Source organism: Coturnix japonica, chromosome 1, assembly GCF_001577835.2.
Source record: "Coturnix japonica isolate 7356 chromosome 1, Coturnix japonica 2.1, whole genome shotgun sequence".
In the NCBI taxonomy this organism is placed as follows: domain Eukaryota; kingdom Metazoa; phylum Chordata; class Aves; order Galliformes; family Phasianidae; genus Coturnix; species Coturnix japonica.
Window position 1 is genome coordinate 172,642,411 of NC_029516.1, and position 9,283 is coordinate 172,651,693.

General features: G+C 52.5%; 2 protein-coding genes and 1 long non-coding RNA gene across 3 annotated transcripts in view; 1 reads left to right on the forward strand and 2 right to left on the reverse strand.

Annotated features, from left to right (window-relative positions):
- The first annotated feature begins 2,860 nt into the window (after positions 1–2,860).
- On the forward strand, positions 2,861–3,705 carry LOC107308549 (ubiquitin carboxyl-terminal hydrolase 35-like). Its single transcript, XM_032442279.1, has 3 exons — positions 2,861–3,000; positions 3,311–3,356; positions 3,510–3,705. The coding sequence occupies exons 1-3, from the start codon at positions 2,867–2,869 to the stop codon at positions 3,702–3,704; spliced, it is 375 nt and encodes a 124-aa protein (XP_032298170.1). The 5' UTR covers positions 2,861–2,866; the 3' UTR covers position 3,705.
- A 114-nt stretch (positions 3,706–3,819) lies between these two features.
- Positions 3,820–4,490, reverse strand: LOC116652789. The gene is made up of 2 exons (XR_004306001.1): positions 4,414–4,490; positions 3,820–3,943 (listed from the first exon to the last, which is right to left on the reverse strand). It is a non-coding gene; the product is annotated as an uncharacterized LOC116652789 (long non-coding RNA).
- Positions 4,491–8,200: 3,710 nt separating this feature from the next.
- The window catches only part of LOC116653128 (ubiquitin carboxyl-terminal hydrolase 35-like), a 3,026-nt gene continuing 1,943 nt past the window's right edge, over positions 8,201–9,283 (reverse strand). Inside the window, exon 4 of the mRNA XM_032443290.1 lies at positions 8,201–8,458. Coding sequence (XP_032299181.1) covers positions 8,201–8,458 — 258 coding nt within the window. The remainder of the gene's footprint in view (positions 8,459–9,283) is intronic.

Sequence of the window (9,283 nt, forward strand, 5' to 3'; positions counted from 1 at the left end):
CAAGTGAATCTTGGAATTGAGTCCCATTATCAGTCTCAGTTCTTTCTGGGGTGCCATGTTGCCACAGGTCTTGTTTCTCAAGACCCAATGTTTTGTTTTGGGCTTTAGAATGAGGTGCTGCACATGTTTCTGTTCACCAAGGGGTTGCCTCCACCATGGTAAGCACATAGCAAACATTGCAAGACCGTGGCAAGGTGATATAATCAACCTGCCATGCCTCCCGGGTGCCGCTTCTCTGTTTGTTTCCTTGAGCCCAGCTCCCATCTCCCTACCCCTTCCCTTTTTCCCTTCCCCTTTGTCGGGGGCCGGGGGGGACCACGGACCGACTGCCCCCCCTGTCACGGACATAGATTGATCTAGATCACTCCGTGACAGTAAGGCTCTCCTATTCTGATGTTAAAATTGACGAGAGAGTCGCGCTTGCTGCAATAACTGTGGGCTCGATCAGCCTTACGGCTGCCCTCAGTTAAAGGAGCAGGCAATGCAGTGTGTGATCCTTTTGTAAGAGGCTTCAAAGCAGCTGCCCCCGAGGGAGGGCACATAATGTGCCAGGTGAGAGAAGGTGAGAAGAGGGCTGTACTGTCCATTGGAAACAAGGATAACAGGGAGGGAAGTGTGAGTGTGAGCACAGCCCAGCGTGCCCACACATTAGTGCAGCTGTAGGTGTGGGTTTTGAGGCATTCTGTTGTCTTTTGCTCACAGACCGTCGGGCTCCTGTGGGGGACGTGGGCGCCGAATGGCGTCCGCACGCGATGGGGTCCGTTGCGCGGCGCTGCGGTGGCCGTTGGGACCTGGTGACACCGTGGCTCAGCGGCTGGGGCCGCCCGTCTGCCTCGGTCCGTCGATGGGAAGCCACGGCGCTCTGTTTTGGGAAAGGACGCGGGGCCACTTGTCGCTTGCGCATCCCCCGGGGGCTGCGGCTGCCCCAGCGCCGGCCCCGCAGCTGGGGAGCTGTGCTCAGAGCGGGCGGCCGTGGCTGGGCGTGCTGGGAAGGGCAGAGGCAGCCGCTGGGCTCTCCCACAGCTGTGCTGGCTTTTGGGCACGGACGGGGCACAGTTAATTCTCTCCTAGTCCCCCACCAAGCAGCGCAGCACGCCCCCAAGGTGTGTGGGTGCTTTCACCCCGTGCGTGGCGCTGTGGGATATCGGGACTGCGGGGACATGGCTGCGCTCCTGGGGCTGAGTGGCGTGGAGGATGCTGCCTCCTGCTCCCACCTTTGGCCCCAGCATTGTCCTGCCGAGCTGCTGCAGGGCTTGGGCAGCACATGGGGGTAGTGGTGGCTCAGCGGCGTCAGCCTGGTCCCCATCGCCACCTCGTGTCCCATCGTGATGCCGGAGGGAACACGGAACACTCAGAGATGAAGCCGGGGGGTGAGGAAGTGCTGCTGAAATCCCAGCCGTGAGCAGAACCAGCAGCGCTGCCCAGAGCTGCCAGAAGGGCCAAAGGACAGTCGGGCTGTGTGGCAACCCGCTCCTATTTTGGGAACAGAAATGAGCTCCTTTGCAACCCACGGCGGGGGCAGCTCTGTGGCCACGGCACAGCAGGACACTCCCCTCTTGGAGCAAACACGCTGCGCCCCGCGATTGCCCCCAGCTGTTCCCATCGTGCCTGTATGAGTCGTGCTTGTCCACGTGTGTCCATGGAGCTGCATGGAAAATCCCACTGAGGTCCCCTGAGGCCGTGGGCAGTGATGGCAGCAGGACATGAGGAGTCCCCTTGCCCACGACTGTGCCTCACCAAGCTGGGTTGGGAACGGCGACCTGGTGCCATGATGGCTGCTCTCAGGTTACCTCACAGCCTGCTGTTCTCCAGGCTGCACAGCCTCAGCTCTCAACCTGTCCTCGTGGGAGAGGTGTTCTATCCATTGGATCCTTACTGTGGCTCTTCTATGGATGTGCTCCAACAGCTCCATGTCTCCCATGTACTGAGGACTCCACTTCTGCTTTCCATAGTGTGCACTTACATAGGGTGCATACAGCGAATCTGGTTTTGTTCCTTTCCTTTTTTAAGAAGTAGCCGGTGGGGTTAAGGCCTTAGTTAGGCGTCTTAAATGACAGCCTGGTTGTCAAGCTGGCAGGTCTGGCCCAGAGTAACCAAGTAACACCAGAATACCAAGTCCTAAAGATACATCTGGACAAACTGCTGGTCTGCGTGTCTCTCACAGCTTATTCTCTCTCTTTTCAGCAAGGTTGTTGTTCCTGAGGGCACAAAGCAGCAGTCCCCGGGCACCAAGTGGAAGCTCTACAGCTTGCCTTGCTTCCTGGTCCACCTCCGGGACTACCTGGTGCAAAGAAGGAGAACCTGGCTCCTTATAGATCCCTTGGTAATCACCTGCATTTGCTGCCTGTTCAGGAAGGCCTGCGACCTCTGGAGAAGACTAAGAAGCCGTCTTGGACAGGTGAGTGATCGAGTTGAATTGCACAGGGAGGGTACCGTGTCTGCACAGCAGGGAGCCATCAAGGCCATAAACTTGGAGAGCTTTAAGGAAAGCAGACCCCCAGAGGTCCATTAGCTCTCCCCAGGGACTTGCCCAGCCACAGGGATGCCACACAGTGGGAGACCCCCGCACAACACAGGGCCTACCAGAGGTGGTGTGAGCCTCACGGGCTGCCCCGAGCATTCCTGTGAGGCTGGAAATGCAAACCAAAGCCCTGCAGGGTGATGCTCTGCCAAACGAGCCTGCATCCCTTTCACAGTGCCCATGTTCTCTCACTTCCAGATAGCAGGACAAACGGCCTCAGTTTCCAAAGAAACAGAGTGCCAGGAAAAGGACAACGAAGTTGCTTCCAACCTGCTCTGCCTGACTGAGGACAAAATAAGTTCTACGGAGAGTGAGCTGACGACCCCCTGCCTGCTCCAAACGCACATGCATGACATCCAGCAGTGCATGAATACGGAGCATGGCACAGGGGAGAGCACGAGACCATCCGCAGACTCCTCATCCAGCTCCAGCCAGAGTGTGCTTTCTGTGGATGAGCGGCAGGAAAGGCATCAAAGCAAGTGAGTGCTGCAGTCTGTTTGTATGGGGAGGCTGCTGCTCAGGGCAGAAGGCAGTACAGGATTCGGGAGAGAAAAGACACCCACAGATGCAATGTTCCTGATGAGGGCCCTTGAAGAAGGAGAAGGGGCCCATTTCCCAGCATCTGCCCAGGGCAAGTGCATGCCCTGCTGCGTTCATCTTTGGCCTTGGGAGCTCCAGGGCCTGTGTGAGAGTAGGGCAAGCAAAAGGGAAAGGGGCAGGTGGAGCAGAGAGCAGGGAGAGTGATTTCCATGAGCCACTTGTGTCCATCTGACAGCCTGTTCTTTTCAGGGGGACGGTCAGCCCGCGGGGAGGAGCACGCCTCAGCCCAGCAAAGGTTTGTGCACAGAAAAGTCCTTGATGACTGCAATGTCTTCTACTGGGTGCACGCCAACATGAGGATGATCTGCACCACGAACACCTCCTGCAGAGGAGTTCTGCATTTGCCCATCTGAAAGATGACGATTGGTGTCACCACTTTCTTTCCAAGGCTCTTCCAGTTCCAAGCACAGAACGGAATGAACATGTCTTTGGACAAAATGCTTGTACCTCCCAGAAGTACGAGCTGCCCAGCTGCCCAGTCATGGCTTCCAAATCACAGACAAGGAAGATTGGCTTATTGAACTCGGGAAACACTTGCTACATGAACAGTGTCATTCAGTCTCTCTTCATGGCTTCAGAGTGAGTTGTTGGCGTAGGTCCTGTCTGATGGGGGGAACGCCCAATGACAGGTCTGGTGAGCTTCTTCTCGTGAAGACACGTTTAAACACTTCAAGCAACGAATCTTTGTCAACATTTTTCCCCCAAACATCTTCTCAACCAGTGTCTTGTTTATGGATTGATGCTCCATGTCTTGAGACATCAAGCTGGATTCCTTGAGCTGCTGGTAGTAGATCTTTTCAGTTTTTTTCTTCTTCATGTAATCTTTGGTAGAAGGAAAAAGATGAGAACAAATAAAACATACAGCACGAGTTTCTACAGTATGGTTTCTGTGTGTGCACAGGGGCCTGATGCCAAGTGTGGTGTTGCAGAAGGCACAGATGGTCAGCGTGCATTGACCCCACTTTGCACGACATCACCAGGACTCTGGAGACTTGGGATTTGTTGGTGAAAGAAAGGCAAATCACCATTTTAGAGAGGAGGCTTGTCAGGCAAACAGTTTTCCTCTGAACGTGGGGCAATTTCAGAAATTTTCAAGCCCAATTCATTTCTTCCCCCCAGGTTGGCACAAACAGAGTTCTACTAAGAAGCCCCAGACCGGTTTTCCCATCTTTCACTCCCAGTCTCTGTTCTCAGCCGCTTGCACCACTTCAGAGGGGTCAGCATTTCATATGATGTGAATGCTTGGGGCATCACCACGTCTGGGCTCCAAAATTAATATGCTTGCCACATACCGATTCAGGAGGTACTTGAGATACTCTGAGCAGTCCTGCTGAGAACCAGGGGTAAACCAGAATGGCTGGGAGGCAGACAGGAACTCTCTGGTGAGATGGCAGGTGCCTGGAGAGAGAGGGAAAAACACATTTAAGCCACCGGGTCTCACTTCATATAGGAGAAGACTGGTTTGGTATGTGGCAACCAGCACTGGAGGATGAATTTCAGCCCTGCTGAACATCCCTCTGTTGGACTGCCACGGGGATAACAGATTCTATGTGCCCCCTTTTACCAGCATGTATCAATTAGGTACTCATATGAACAATACATGCATTCATTTCTTCATTCAGTTTCAAATGCTTTCTGTTCCTGACCCACAGACTTCTACTAATTCACCTGAACTTAATTTGATCCTTAATTTGATACCAAGTCCATTGATTAAAAAAAAGAACCTATAAAAATCGACTAAACTTCCATCCATCCTCTGATCTCTGCAGGGAGGTAAACTGCATTACTGGGCAACGTAATCAGTGCCTTTAGGCAATTGTTGTCACATTAATACAGTGGCAGACCCGTAATTGCCTGGAGAAATGACTTTACGTACTGGCCAAAAGAAAAATAACTAGAAGGATTGTAGGAAATTCTGGAAATCTTAATACAAGCTACACAACAAGCATGTACGTGAATGCACATCAAACACACCATAACCTGCTTGGAATAAACAGGCTCTTTTATGACCAAATGTGCAAGCTAAGATGTTCTCTACGTTACCCCCTGAAAGAGACCTGCAATGGATCTGTAATGGTGTAGCACCACAATGGAAACAAGGCAAAGCTGCCGGTCAAGTCTTGGAAAACAGAGAGGTGCGGGTCAGTGGGCTCACAACAAGTGAAAAGTCAACACGGTGTCTCTGGGGGACAGACGGGTGCCTTCACCAATGGATTGAGATATGACCCATCTGGAGTCACTCATGCTCAATTTCAGGTTGGTGGAGAAAGGACTCCTAATTACTTTGTGTATGGGCTATTTTTCTTACTTTCCCTCAGATATGAAAGATTCACAACATCTGGAATCTAAAGGTTTGTTGCTGTTGTGGTGTTTGGACTTTGGTCCAAAGAAATAACTAGAACATGAAATAATTACCTGACTGTGCTCCAACAATGCAAAGAGCGACTTCAGTTTTGTCATCAGGGGCTGGAGGTCACTCTCGTTTAAATTCAACACGGAATGCCGAAAGCTGCAGAAGACAACCGCAGATGCAAAACAAGATGGACAATTAGCATTGTGGGAAGCACAGTGCCAGTGCAAAGAGCACACCGGAGCACGTCCTAAGAGGAACAAGGGAGAACAACTCACTCTGCAAAGCATTGAAGAGAGACTGAATGGAACTGTTCATGTTAGCATAGTGTTCCCAAGATATACAATAGCTACGCCAATCTTCCTTGACTGTGATTTGGAAGCCATGACTGGGCAGCTGGGCAGCTCGTACTTCAGGCAGAGCAGGTTGGAAGCAACTTCGTTGTCGTTTTCCTGGCACTCTGTTTCTTTGGAAACTGAGGCCGTTTGTCCTGCTATCTGGAAGTGAGAGAACATGGGCACTGTGAAAGGGATGCAGGCTCGTTTGGCGGAGCATCACCCTGCAGGGCTTTGGTTTGCACGGAGCATTTCCAGCCTCACAGGAATGCTCGGGGCAGCCCGTGAGGCTCACACCACCTCTGGTAGGCCCTGTGTTGTGCGGGGGTCTCCCACTTGTGTGGCATCCCTGTGGCTGGGCAGTCCCTGGGAAGATCTAATGGACCTCTGTGGGTCTGTTTTCCTTGGAAGTCTTCAAGTGAATGGCCTTTATGTTTCCCTGATCACCAGCCACAGTACCCTCCCTGTGCGATGCATCTTGATCGCTCACCTGTCCAAGACGGCTTCTTAGTCTTCTCAGAGGTCGCAGGCCTTCTGCAACAGGCAGCAAATGCAGGTGATTACCAAGGGATCTATAAGGAGCCAGGTCTCCATCTTTGCACCGGGGGAACTGCTGCTTTGTGCCCTCAGGAACAACAACCTTGCTGTCTCTGTACCGGACCTGTTTGGGGCACTGGGAAGGGCCAAGCCAGCAGGGCCAGTAGCCGGTCAGAATCGTGGTCTGCACGGGTTGCTGCTCCTGGGGAAAGAACCTTTTTCCTCTTTTCTTTCAGTTTCGTCAGTCCTGTCCGGACAAATGAAAATTTCACCACGCCACCAGGACGAGTGGAGGTCCACCTCTGTACGTTGCCCCTCGGAGGGACCTCATTTGTCTCTGTCCTTGATCATAATTGGGCAAGAGGTTAGGGCCAAACAAACAGGACCAGGATGAGGTCTGCCTCTTGGTCTCCACTGTATGCTGCCCCCTCAGGAAGGACCTGATTTGCCTTCCTGGTATCCGTTCCCTTGGTGCAGGTTAGGCCAAACCACAGGACAAGGTGGACGTCTGGCCGTTGGTCTCCTCTGGGCTCTTCTCCCTCAGGACGGACTTGGTTTATCTTCCTGTCGTAGTCCTCTGTGAGCCAGGAGTTTTAGGCCAAAACGCAGCAGGCGCACGTTGGAGAGACGTCTCTTGGTGGTCCTCTGAACGCTGCTCCTCAGCAAGGCCTGGTTTGTCTTCGCCTGGTTTCTCAAGTCCTGACAGGGCAGGAAGTGCAGGCCAAGGCCAGCAGGGCCCATGTGGAGATCCTTCTCTGGTTCTCCACAGGTGCTGCTTCCTCAGGATGTCCTGAATTTTTCCTTCTGCACTCAGTTCCTTATGCTGCATGTCAGGCCAAACCAACAGGGCCAGCTGGAGGTCTGGCTCTTGGTCTCCTCTGTGTGCTGCTTCTCAGGAAGGTCCTGATTATTCTTCCTGTCCTCAGCCCTGACAGGGCAGGAGGTCAGGCCAAACCAACACGGCCAAGTGGAGGTCAGGATCTTGTTCTCCACTGGATGCTGATCCTGAGGAAGGACTGGTTTTTCCTCCTGTCCTCAACACCTCGGACAGGGCAGCGAGGTCCGGCCATACCCCACACACCAGTGGAGGATCTGGCATTTGTCTTCCTTGGCATGCTGCTTCTCGTCAGGAGGTACCTGTTATTTCCTTGCCTGTCCTCACGCTGACAGGGCAAGGAGCGTCAGGCCAAACCAACACGCAAAGTGTCGGAGGTTCAGGACTCTGTTTCTCCACTGGATGCTGATCCCTAGGAAGTACCTGTTTTTCTCTTCCTGTCCTCACCCTGACAGGGCAGCGAGGGTCAGGCCAAACCAACCACAAGCAAGTGGAGGTTGGGATCTTTGTTCTTCACACCTGGATGCTGCCTTTCCTCGAAGGAAGTTCCTGGTTTTTCTCTTCCTGCCTCCGTCACCCTGACAGCAGGAGTGCAGGCCAAACACAACACACAAGTTGGAGGTCCAGGATCTTGTTTCTCCACTGGATGCGTTTCCTAGGAAGTACCTAGGTTTTTTTCTTCCTGTCTCTTACCCTGACAGGGCAGGAGGTCAGGCGCCAAACCAACACAAACCAGGAGTGGAGGTCAGGATCTTGTTCTGCCACTGGATTGCTGCTCTGAGAAGTACCTGGGTTTTCTTCCTGTCCTCCGTCCTGACAGGCCATGAGAATGGTCAGGCTCAAACCAGCAGGGGCCAAGTGGAGGTCAGGGTCTTGGTCTCCACCGATGCTGCTCCTCAGGAACTTCAGTTTTTGGGTCCCGATTCCAGACCCATCGCTGAGATTAGCTGGCATAGCCAGAGGCCATGTCCCACAATGGAGACATGGTCAGAGCCAGGCAGAGGAGAGCCAGGGCCTGAGATTCATCCTGATCTCTCGCAAAGAACAATCTCAACCAGCACCAAATGGCTGTCACCCAGAGCGAGTCTCCAGCGTGGACCACCAGGACGGAGCGAGCTGCTCACGAGTCTGAAAGCTGGGGGAGGTCTGCCAGCGTGGACATGACTTAAGTCTGATGGCCACGCCCCCTGCTCTGTGATGTCACAATCCTTTCCCCTGCACCGCCCATAGGAACTGCCACGTGCCCTGGTGGATTCCAATGGTGGCCTGCGGCAAACGATCTAAGGAGGCACACTTTATTTACTAAATACTATATCGAAATACGGATAATAAAATATAATATAATATAATTGAAAATTGAGCTAACGAATCAGACAAAATAAGAGAGAGAATGAGTCCCGTAACCGAGAGGCCTACTGTGAAATTTAGGCGAGACGGTGATAGTCCCACCCACTCCCCTGAACACAGAACTCGAAAGACAGCAGTCCTGTTCTGCGACAGAGTTAATATAGAGGTCCAGGTCCCGTGACCTATTGTGTTGTTCCCTGGGAGATGTAGTCTTCTTCTGTAAGTTGCAGATTCAAGTAAAATTATTCATGCTTTTACATGATGTTATGATGTGGAATACTGATAGCAAAAATTACAAAATTTATTAAACCAATGACAGTATTTGTACTGCACTTTCCCCACCTGGTGGCAACTGCTTTTCCATGTAAAAGCGTGAATAGCTCGCACTGTGGCATCATGCTGAAGAACACAGTGTGAGAGCAGTGGCGGTTGGACTATGCCTCTAGAGAAGCCTATCTGCAATGGGAAGGGCAAAAAACAGATCCTAGCCCCCAGTCAGGTGTGGAACAAAGGATGTGCATTGGCTACCAAAAAGCCAGCATAGTCCGACCAGCAACTGGTTCCAGCATCAAATCCACAAGGCAGAGGCAGACATGGTTCACACACTTTGTTCACACACTTCTATCTGCCCTCCATACACTTGAAGCAGTCGCATCCCTCTGTCCGCTTCACCTTTATGTCCAATCCTTGTTTCTCAGCTCCTTGAGACGTGCTTGTTAATCAGGTTCCCTGCCTCAGTAGTTTTCTCTTAGACTAAG

Excerpts from the sequence above, each read along its gene's own strand:
- LOC107308549 (XM_032442279.1), top strand. The coding sequence starts at position 2,867 with ATGCATGACATCCAGCAGTGCATGAATACGGAGCATGGCACAGGGGAG. Across the intron at positions 3,001-3,310 it reads CAGGAAAGGCATCAAAGCAA|GGGGACGGTCAGCCCGCGGG; the intron begins GTGAGTGCTGCA and ends TGTTCTTTTCAG. Across the intron at positions 3,357-3,509 it reads CACGCCTCAGCCCAGCAAAG|GCTCTTCCAGTTCCAAGCAC; the intron begins GTTTGTGCACAG and ends TTTCTTTCCAAG.